The sequence below is a fragment of the Nesoenas mayeri genome, assembly GCF_963082525.1.
Source record: "Nesoenas mayeri genome assembly, chromosome: 15".
NCBI classification, from domain to species: Eukaryota; Metazoa; Chordata; class Aves; order Columbiformes; family Columbidae; genus Nesoenas; species Nesoenas mayeri.
The window spans coordinates 6,199,189-6,210,572 of record NC_137559.1 but is presented as its reverse complement, the minus strand read 5'-3'; the positions used below and the strand labels follow the sequence as shown (position 1 = coordinate 6,210,572).

At 47.4% G+C, this 11,384-nt stretch overlaps 1 protein-coding gene across 2 annotated transcripts in view; it reads right to left on the bottom strand.

The window, feature by feature from the left end:
- Nucleotides 1–11,384, bottom strand: part of TSC2 (TSC complex subunit 2) — a 30,015-nt gene continuing 18,631 nt past the window's right edge. For both annotated transcript variants that reach the window (XM_080354118.1, XM_080354119.1), the window contains 11 exons: nt 10,982–11,197; nt 6,967–7,127; nt 6,135–6,637; nt 5,232–5,307; nt 4,297–4,383; nt 3,885–4,071; nt 3,067–3,206; nt 2,784–2,862; nt 2,116–2,207; nt 1,822–1,920; nt 1–1,501 (listed from right to left, as the gene is read on the bottom strand). In XM_080354118.1, coding sequence (XP_080210244.1) covers nt 1,334–1,501; nt 1,822–1,920; nt 2,116–2,207; nt 2,784–2,862; nt 3,067–3,206; nt 3,885–4,071; nt 4,297–4,383; nt 5,232–5,307; nt 6,135–6,637; nt 6,967–7,127; nt 10,982–11,197 — 1,808 coding nt within the window. In that variant the 3' untranslated portion in view covers nt 1–1,333. The remainder of the gene's footprint in view (nt 1,502–1,821; nt 1,921–2,115; nt 2,208–2,783; nt 2,863–3,066; nt 3,207–3,884; nt 4,072–4,296; nt 4,384–5,231; nt 5,308–6,134; nt 6,638–6,966; nt 7,128–10,981; nt 11,198–11,384) is intronic.

Sequence of the window (11,384 nt, the reverse complement as noted above, 5' to 3'; positions counted from 1 at the left end):
TTCCATGACCATAACAAATATTTTATTTCCTTTATGACTTATAAACACTCAAAACACAACATACACTTAGCGTTCCCGAACAGCCCTTCACGAGCTGGTAGCATCACTTTTGTTCCCTCGCCTGTCACTTCGCAGTTGTGTGTGCAGATTGCACTTGTCTTCATCTCCACGGCACAGGCCCATTGCCAAAAAGCCACATTTCTCATTTATTGACAAATCAGGAGATAAAGTACTCACAGCATTGTCCAGCTTACGTGGTTTCTCCCAAGTTAGTAGTGTAGTGTCTGCTGACTGTCTTAGGCACGGCGGGTGCGGAATCCCCGTCCCCTGCACACGTCGGCACCAAGAGGAGCGTTTGTCACCCGCTTCAGCAGCCAAGGCCCCACAGAAACGGTCCCGGTGTTAGTGCAACAGGCAGAACTCAGAGACCATGCCCCAAGACATCTCAACGGTCTGTCAATAAAGGATTTTACTGGGCGCACAGAAAAGGACGAGAGTTGCCCCCCAGCGTCGCTGCAACCAGCGGAAATTCCGCAGCTGAACCTTGAAGCCGGCGCTGGGCTCTTGTTAAATCCCCGCAGGAGGACAGTGGGTCCGTGTTTGTTTATCGTGAGCGACTCCTGCCCCAGCAAGTGGCACCACCTCCCCGGGTTGGGCTCCTTCTGGTACCAAAAGCATTTCTGCCGAACGAGGAGGGTTTGCCATGAATCTCTCAAAATGGAGACAAGTCGTTGGGGATTTAAGCAGCATGTCCAACAGGTCACTTGCGAACCTAAGTTAATTCTTCCTGGAGCCACATCAGACCAAGGCTGAGAGTCTGAAAAGTTCAAGTGCCGAGAGGCACCAAGGCCTGGAGAGGAGCTGGGATTCCAGGGAGCTTAGAAATAGTAACTTGATTTTCCATGCTTTGTATTTCATTCCCAATAAAGGTGTCAAAGTTCCCACAATTCCTGTACCTTCCAACTGCAAGATGAAATGCAGAGGATCAGAGCTTGTCTGCTCCCACCAGCCACCGGTGTAGAAGGAGCCCAGAGAAAGGTGCTGCAAGAACGTTCCCAACAGAGGTGGAAGCACTGAAACAGCTCAAACGAAATAAACACAAAACATGTAGAATTGGTCCTTTTGGAGCATCGGCTGGGGATACAGTGTCCTCATCAGACAGCAATGGCAGGCGGAGAGAGACACGTTCCAGCCTCCGGTCGGGTTCAATGCCAAGCCCACATGCGAGCGGCACAGCCACGCTGTCTGCAAACCTGCTCCGCCGTGTCCGTGCGGGTGGTGAAACGCTCTCGCTGCCTTGTCCATCCCAGAACAGCCACAGACCCACTGGGATCTACACGAACTCGGTGAAGTCGTCCACCGAGGAGATGAGGCGCTTCCTCTGCCCAGTCTCGTAGGTGGGCGGGGGGTCCTGGGGAGCCTGGGGCGGGGGCTTTGCGGGGGCAGACGGGTGCATCTGCAGGGGCAGCCCAGGAGTCTGGTATTGAGTTTCTTCACGTAGCTGAAAGTCAAACGAGAGCAGATGAGCTCCGTTCTCTCCCCGTTTGCGCGGGGCAAGTTAATCGGGGTGGCTCGTCCCACCATCCTCAGCACGGGGCCAAGGGGCTGCAGCTCTGTCACCAGGGTCCACAACCCCATTGCCACCGGGCAAGCTGGAAGCTCGCAAGTCCAGACCTACATCGCTACACAAGAGCTGGTTTCTAACCTTCTTACACATACTCTTCCTCTTATTCAGCGGGTTTTGACAGCTGATTTAATGCACCTTATTTACACTAAGACTCTAAAGTAGAGCCCAGTTCCAAACACTAAGAACTGACTTACCCGGTGCCTGAGACGCTTGATGTGCCGGAGCCTCGCGATCCATTTGGATGGGTAGGTGTCAGTAGGGTTTGACCGACTGTGATGAACCTGGGAAGCCATCTAATTTGGGAAGAAGCAGGGAAAGAGAGGCAGCACATTCACATAACCACAACAATACAACATTTCAGTGCTGACTGAAATGCAGCTTACATTATAACTCTTCACATGCTAACCGTGTCTTAAAGACTGAGGCAGAAAGCTTATCTATTTGGTTTACCAAATAGGCAGGAGGCCTCGGAGAGCCCAGGTACTCACGTTGGCGTGCAGAGCCATCTGACGGGCAACAAATGGCAGGTTCTTGTCAGAGATAACCTTGGCGACACTCGTGTCCACGAGACCCTCCATGTCTTTGTTTTAAAAGAAGAAGAAAAAAATTATTGTAAGACAGTTAAGGACAAACCAGTTTGTCAGTAACTAAAGAGATAAGTAACATAAACATGAAGAATTGCACTACAGAATCTCAGAAGTTCCCACCAAGTTCTACAGCTCCAACTGTGACAGAACTTGCGCTGCAACTTAACACAACTGGCTCAAAATTCTCCAATTTTGGCTGCTCCGTAAAGGTTTGAGGAGAGTTTGAGGGGCTCTTTGTCACATGAACCACAGTGTGAACAAAACCCAGCCCAGAGGTGCCCCTTTGGTTGGAGGAAAGCAAACGGCCCCGCAGATGATGGCACCGGTGCTGCTGAACATGCACAGAGCCACAACAGCTTTCAAACATTGGGTCCTGTGGCGTTGGGAAGGACAGAGGCCAAAGCTGGGACCACCACGGGACATATTTGGATGTAACTGGGCAGCAAATTGGTTTCAGAGAATTTCTCCTCTGTTATTTTACTTTCACAACACAACCACAGGCAAGCAAAGGCAGTTGTGGCACCACCAGTCCAGGAAAGACTGAGGCTGAAGGCTGCTGGAGTTCCTACCTTTCCGACACTGCAGCGTCACCAGGTTACAGTCATAGTCAAGAGGTGTGATGATAACATGCACAAAGTTGAACTGACCCTAAGGAGAAAACAATAAAACAGTCAGATACATTTTAACGATCATCGTGATTCTTCTGAGTGCCACAAACCAACACATGTGAACACACCGAGGCTAAAAAACTCCATTCATTATCTCAACACTGTTTGCTAAGATAACACATGTTAGATTAAGGGTTTACAAACAGTCATATGCCTTTTTACACCCACAAATATAATCTTGTACCTTTATTGTTCCCAGCTTAAAGTCTTCTCCAGAATCATTGTAAACAATAGAAACAAAATCATTCCCGAGGTGCCTTTTCTTGTCACAGCGATATTTATCCAAATCCTTTGTGGGCATCAGGGTAGCGATGTGGAAAATGGCTGAAGGGGAAACAGAAAGAGCCTTAGGCTGGTCTGGGAAGGCAGCGCTGCCAGCTGTGATGGTCAACATGCAGCACTTGTTGGAAGACAAAGTAGTACCAGCACCACAATAATAAAAAATACAAGTTGTGCTCCCTCGATGGGTTTGTCCCCACTAGTGACAACCAAATAAAAACCAAATATTTGGAAGTTCCTCGTGGCTTGTTGGATTCTGGGTGGTATCTGCACCGCTTGGTGCTGCAGGAGCTGGTAATGCTGCAGGTCAATTAGCAACAACCACAGTAACGACAACCCTCCTGCCTTCAGTGCTGTTCTGCAGAGGAACAATTAGCAGCGTTTTGACATGCACACACAACCCTCAATTAACAGCTTCATAGCAGCTCGAGAACAAACTGCTTATTCTACAACCCTTGACACCAAACCATATCAACCTTTAACAGAGTAGAATGTTTTAAAAGTAAGTGGTCTGATTCTTTTTTTTCTTAAATAAGGCAGGTATGCATCTCTCGCAAACTTTAACACATGGTTTGCAGAGATACCAGAGAGGGAATGGGAGGAGAACAGATCCACAGGTCACCTTTACCACATCCTTGGAAAGGAAAGAGTTTGTAGAAAGCAGGTCAGACATCAGTGGAGAAAACACCATCCTTCCAATTCCAAGCCCTGGAGCCACCTTACCTTGCATAATGTCATCGTGCCAGCAGTAGGTAAACTGTCCATCCTCCCCACACACGTCCAGGCCTCCGAGGTAAATTTTATCTGGCTGACAGTCTTTGAGCTCAATGAGCTTCCCCAGCCCGGTCAGGAACTCCGTGTAGCGATAGGATCCATGTTCGTTTGACAGAATTGCAATTTCGTTGTTGCTCTAGGAAATAAGAACACGGGAGTCCCATGCTGAACGCCGGGAGTGCTCAATCAGCACAGTGATGAGGTTATTGGCTTCATACAGGCACTGATTTTTAGTGCAAGAAACTAAGGAAAAGCAATGTGAGTGCAGAAGCAGGACAAATCTCACAGCTATAACAGCGGTGCCCTGGCCTTCTGTCAAGAGGTGCTTGTTCAAGGGTTAATGCACCTGCACGCAGCTCACCTGCCCTTCTCCGACGTAGAGCACTGCGATCTTGTGTGTGTCATAAGAAGGAATTTGATCCAGGAGCTGCACCGATCTCTCAAAGGTCTGCAACCAAAGACATCGTTAAAAACCAATCTCCGCACCCCGCTGCGCTCCCTAAAGCCTGTCAGGACAGTGACAGCACGACGTGGGCACCGACTCCTGATCGGCACCAGTGTGTTCCTTGCTGAGCGCTGCCCTGGGCTGTGGGACCAGAACCAGGTATAGAGCAGCACTACACGGTATCTGCCACTCACCCTCCTGGTTTTACACTTCACATGAGGTTAATATGGCAAACAGTACAGGTTAGATGGAGCTGCCGTGACAAATTACACCGTATCTTCATTCAAGCTCCAGGGATGAAAAGTTATCATGTCTCTTGCTCTCATCTCCCCAGGGCTCCCACTGCCTGAGCATCCGAACCAAACAGGAGGGGAAACCGTCACCTGGAGGGCTGCGGTGTTCGGGTCACCAGGACCCCATCCCAGCATTAATTCTCCACAAAGTTTGTGTCTAATTTATCAAACGACCCCAAAAAGCTTCTTGGCCACTCCCAGTTATTATACACAGAGGGCTGACGGGTTCTGCTAATATCACCTAACGCTCGGTTTTCATCCTGCACTCCTCCTACCAGCAAAAAACCACAAAAGTCCACAAATCATCCTGCTTTCTGGCTCGGATTCTGTAACAGCATCAGCGAAATCTCCCAATATCTCAAATTCAATTCAGAGCCATAAAGCAGGAGCCACCAGGACTGGGGAACAGAAAATCTCCCATCTGTAGCACTGGGGGTAGGAACCACCTTTAAACTGCTCCAGTTGAGCTGGACAGTCATTACCACCATTTATGTTCAACAAACATAATGAGGTTAGAAAAATAAAATACAAGAATTAACAAAAAAAATCTTTGCCTACCTCATTTGGCAGCAAGAGGGGCTTGTTGTTTTCGTCACCAAAGAATGGGGAGTGGTACAACTGCAAAAACACAAAGCTAAGGGAGAGAGGGGAAAAAAAAGTCCTGTTACCATAAAAACTAAGTCCATTTTGACCCACTGCATGTAAGAACATCATGTACAGAAGAAAAAGAGAAGCAATTAAAATGCTAACAGAGTATTACTCATCTTCTAGAGACATTTTAGGTGCCTGGACTACCCGCGGTTTGTAATAGACTCTTGTCATAAAAAACAATGGTTGTGTCAAACAGCGGCAGCTGAACAAATTCCCCATTCCAAAGGCAAATCTGTACACAGAACGGGGCAGAAGGAACGTGCTCCAGCCTCGAGGCTATGGGGGGTATTTCTAGGCTGGCAGATAACTGATTCTACAGACATTTGCATTTTACCTGCTCTCAACCCGATGAAGGTTGTCTCATAATGCAATCTGGGGCAAATGGCAATATATAAAGCTCAACAAGCAACTATTATAACCACTTCTTAGTATTTTGCACATTCTATTTCTTGAACTGCAAGACCAGTAATTCATCCTGTTCACAGCCAAGCTAACCCAAGGTGACCTGCGTCCAAGCCACACGTACATTTGGACCCTAAAGTAGGACAGATTAAGAACATGAGGTAACTATTTATCTATTTATTTTGCCATTTAAGAGATCCATTTTCTATGTCACTAGGTTAATTTGGTGGTAGTGGGTTCAACATGCCTGTATTAGGTCCTGAGAAAACAGGTAATTAATCTTTCTTTTCAATCAGATGCTGTTTTGTAGGTCCCACAAAACCAGTACACCCCCCAAAACGAATCCAGCCACGGCTCCAGCAATTCCAAACTCACCGCTTCCAGCTCCGGACAAGCCCCTCCACCTACCTTGGGTTTATTCCGGGCACTTTCTCGGCGTTGGAGGCTGCTGTTCTGCTCTTGAAGGCCTCTCTCTCGATCCTTTTTCCTCTTCGGGATGGGGCTGAGTCTGAGATGGTGTAACCGCGGGGCCGGAGGCCCGAGGGGGAGCGAGGGGAGGTGACAGGAGCGGTGCCATCCAGCCCCCCTGACCCTGTGGCTCTGGCATCCTCCCCCTTGCCCAGCCAACTGCCCAGCCCTTCCCCTTCCAGGTTCCCAGACTGGGATTTCGATTTGACTTCTGTGCTCAGCCTCCTTGGTCCTTCTCTGCTGTTGGCATCTTTGAGGACCTCTTGCAGCGTCTGTAGCTCGGGGGAAGAACTGGACTTGCTGAGCGGCTGGGATGGCTGGAAGGAAAGTTCCTCCAGTGTCTGGCCGTCCTCCGATGGCAGGACCCTCTCGATGGGAATTCCACCCTCCACCAGGTCTTCCGACTTCAGAGATTTTTCTTCTTGGCTGGAGGTCGAGGAGGACTTAAAGAGGGGAGAAACAAAGATGAACAGTTTTCCTGATACGCAAAATAAAAGCTGACAATAGTAATGCTCACAGCACCCCCGACACCTCCCATGAAAGATGAGCAGAAGGTGCCGAGCACAAAGCAATGTGGAGTGAGGACCCTGCACAAACCAGATGTTTACTGCTGCTGCTCTGCGTGTGTCCTGCACCACCAGTCCAGCCCTCACTCCTGACGGCATGTGGATTTTCGCGTATCATAGAATCATAGAATTATTTAGGTTGGAAAAGACCTTTAAGATCATCGAGTCCAACACCGAACAGAATCGGTCAAGCTGCTCCTCCTTACCCTGCTGTAAGACTCCTGGGGTTTACCAAACCTTTCATCGCTCAGGACTTGCTCAGAACATGAAGTCTCAATGTCCTCGCTCTCCGGAGACTCAGCAGGGGACTCGGTTTCCTTCAGCTCCGTTTCTGACGGGCTCCCTTCCTCCAGCACCACGGCCGACTCTACCGAGACACAAGGCAGAAGAACTGAAGCCTGGAGTGCGGCACAGCCCAGCAGGTCCCCGTCCACTCCTCTCACGCACCAGCCTTTTCCCTACGGGATTTCAACAGAAGGGCCACATTCAATGAGCGCTCTGGTTCTTGCTTTTCTTGTCATGTCAGACTTGCTCCTGGCTCCCCTTTTTGCACAGAGTAACTGAGCACCTTACCCTCCCAGCAAAGGGCTGCGGCTGCTTTGGTCAAAAATAAGTGCGGTTGTGTCCAATTGTTACTGATGAACAAGCAGGGGACGGAATGAGGAAACGGGACCTTGTACATCAACGCTGGGTTACCAGGACAGACAGGAACTACGGAGATGTGAGGAAGTACAAGACCAGCATTAAAAGCTCATCATTATCCAGGCAATGAAGACATCAGTTCTATGCAAGTGTGCAAAAACAAGTCAGTTTTTCTGGTATTGAAATGCAATGCTCCTGTGCCTTGTAGTGGCCTAGAAGGAGATAAGAGATTTTAGGAGGAGCCATTTCCTTGCAGTTTGGCAGTTTTCCTAGTATGTCTCAATAGAAGCGAAACAATTCAGCCCTAGACATACGAAAGGACGAGAGAGCAAGAGTCACACATGCACTGCAGCGATACTGGGAAACCTGCACGTGGCATCTGCTCAGCCCAAGGGCTGATGGAACCGCACCGAGTGCAGAGCCCGGGGAGCCCTGCGCAGGGGACGGGGTCACCGCAGCGTCTGACCTGGCCCTGACCACCGGGATGAGTCTGACCCCTTGGCCTTGCTTTTTGGTTTTTGTCCTGAGGAAAAGGCTGGAGAACAGGAGGCTTCCCATTATGCACACAAGGGACTGGAAGACCAATCTGAAAGGCCAAGATTTGTTTTCCAAAGTAAAATAAAAATAAAACTAGCACACACAAAACATAAATAAAATCAGCAAAATTAAAAAGTAAAATAAAAATTTAAAAATCACTAAAGCAGCTTTTCCTGGATTGATTTCAGCTCGCGGGATCAAAGTTATTTCAAAGAAGCAATTAAGAGTTAGCATTGCACACACATACCTTCTAAAAAACCAAACCAAACACCCCCAAACAACGTGCTGATCTGGTTAGCTGTCCAAGCCAGAACACACCTGCACACACCCAGTGCTTCCCAGCTCCCCTCGCTCTTACACCACTGCCGAGATTGCTGCTGGTTTTAAATAATGCGAGCACTCGCTAATTATTCTTCAGGTGGAAAGAGAATAATATGAGCAAAGGAGAAATACAGGACAATCTTTCCCTGCAGCACCTCAGGGTTGCTCTGTGTGGTCCGTGTCACCAAGGACCCGCAGTCACCAACACCTGCTGCTCTGCAGAGAATTTTCCAGCGAAGGAAAGAGGCAGCAACACATTCCAACCCTCTAATTAAACACACAAAGCATCACCCATTATCAAAGCAATGCAGGTGTTGTGCTCATACGGTGTGCGGTTTGATCTCCACTTCATTTAATTACAAAGTCAATTTTACTGAAGTGGAGAAAGATTTTAAAGTACTCTAGAGCCTCCAAAAAGCCAGAATTTAGCAGGTATTTCCCTGAAATATATTTATTCTTTTTTTATTTAAAAATCTTTTAACCAGCATCCATTGTAACATCAAACTTTTTATATATATATATGTGTATATATATATATATATATATATATATAAAAGCTATGTATATTAGCTCCTTTTCTCTTTTCAATGACCAATTGTGCCAGAGTCCTGCAGCTGACACGGGGTTCACTGGAGGGTGGGTGTCCCAAGCACACTGCGCCGTTCTGCCAAGTGGGAGCTTTTACATTTAGCAGAACACAAAGCCAATTGTAAAACACAGCTGAAAATCAATAGTTCAATTAACCAAGCCACTCAGCCATTCTGACAGGCCATTTAGCGCTGTGCCTCACGAGTCACAACCTGCCCCAGCTAAAACAGAAGTTGCTTTAAGGAATCGCCTGCGCTTGCAAATGTTGGATCTGGCTTGGACTTCTCATGCTAGTCAAGATCCATTTGTTGAGAGTAATGAGGCTGGGTACAGACAGGAGACATGGAAAGGGAACATGAAGTATGAGGGATACATTTTCTATGAATCAGAGGTGTTCTTCTATGGCAATACTTTTTTTTTTGTCCTTAAAGATATATAAATATACCTGCCCAGGATATGCTCCTGTGCAACTTCCCTTGACAACTGGACTGGTACATGGAAGAGAAAGAGGCCACTGCAAAGGGAAACCAAGTGAGCAGCTACATCAAAAGGAAGGAGAGACTATACGAAAAAAAAATCAAAAAGCACAGAGTTTAAAATATAACCAAGAGCCTATTTTAAAATAAATAGATAAATGAAAACAAAGGAAAGAACAAGCTGGGATAAGCTCACTAGATGCCAAAGGGATACTTGAAGGGTACAAGGCCTCAAGGTGAGTAAGGAGGCAAAAACACATTCAGACAACGCAGACTCGTGCTGCTCGCTTTGAAGAATGCATCCTTGTGAGCTTTTCAAACTGAAAGTTCCTCGATGACATCCTGGCACACATGGGAAAGCAGCCTGAGCTTCTCCTGAGCTACGCGCTTCTGGCAAAAAGTCATTTTTAAACACACAGAATAGTCTGAAGAGTCAAAATATGGATAATAATTCAGGCAGATTTAACCTCTAAGGAGGAAAAAACCAACACGTATGTGACAGTCTGACAGCAAAACTTCTTCAAAATACTCACTTCCCAGCCAGCTCTGGCCAGGTTACTGTACAAGTTGTGCTAACAAGATATGGCCAAAACGACTGTCTCAGCCTGTCCCAGGAGGGGCATTTGGGTGGCCACTCTTTAGCTACTCAGTTACCACCTAAATACCGCAAATCCACAGGAACCAATAATTAAGTGTTCACGGATAAGAATTTACTTTTTTAAAAAAAGGTGATAATTTGATTTTGGCTCTAATTTTGTGTTTACACATTCTGAAATCCTAAAATCATACCCTGCCCTGTTTAAAACAAATCTGAATACTGGCATTTTGACTGAATTTCCAAACAATCCACACCATTGATGCCACCTCCCCAGAAAAGCCTTGTCTGCTGTTAGCACTGCTCAGCTCCGACAGCGGTAGCTGTTGGTGATAAAAGCTCTGAGCAGGGATTACATTTAAAAAAATAACATGAAATTTCAGCTGTTGGTCAGCACTAACTTCCCAACATCAACAGCTCTTTCAGAAGTGAACTAGCACCAAAGTAAACACAATGCAAAGCCACTGTGTTAAAATAAAGCCATCGAAAGATAGTCAAGTGATTCAACTGCACTGGTCTGAAGGTTAAATGGTCCTTTTAAGAGGGGAATAAATCCACAGCCAGTAGGATTTGCATTTGCCCATCTCATGCTGTAAAGGACAGTGGCAATTACGTGGCTCTGGCTGGCAAGGTCTGTGACACTGTGACAGGCCACTCTCCCAGGGCCAAACACCAACTCCCACGCTGCAGACAAATGGAAGTGGAAATGCTGCGGGGGATGATCCATGCCCATGGGGGATGCCCAGATCAGCCCCAGACAGGTGGAAGAGTGAAAAGATCCACGACTTGGTTCATTTTCATTTGGGAAACAGCACAAAACACACACGTCCCCCAGAGAATTTCCATTACTCCTCGTTCTTCTCTTTGAGAAGCACTTTTCCACTGGAACATCAGGAGCAAGGAGGAAGGGAATTTTTCACTTAAAAATCCTAGGGACTGATTCCCCTTCTCATTGCTATTCCTCATGCTCCTAACTTCACTGGTCTAGAAGCGCTGCACTAACTCCAATGGATTTAACCAGCGCCGGGCTGCTGGACACGCCGCCGGCCGGCCAGCCCTCACCTGTGTTGGACCGCTGGAGAAGAGACGGTTTGGCTGTGCCGGTGGCCAGGCTGGAGGAGGGGACAGACAGGGATTTGTACAGAGCCGTTTCGCGGTGTTCTTTAAAACGCTCTGCAGCCATAAGCGCGTTGGAGAGCTCTTGCAGGGGCATGTTGTTGATATCTGAAGAGAACGGACTGAGCGGGTTCTCCAGGCTCATCAGCCAGCTGGTGTTACCTGGGGAGGGAATATTAGGGAAGAGCATTAAGTGCTCTCGACTCCAGAAAGTTTGTACAGCTCACATCGAAATAAAGCACAAATTGTTTTGGATTTTGCAAGTAAAAATCAAAATGGAACAAGTTCTCGGTTCTCCCGATATTTGGCAGAATCACTTGATTAATTTCCTGGTTTCAGTAAGTAGCTC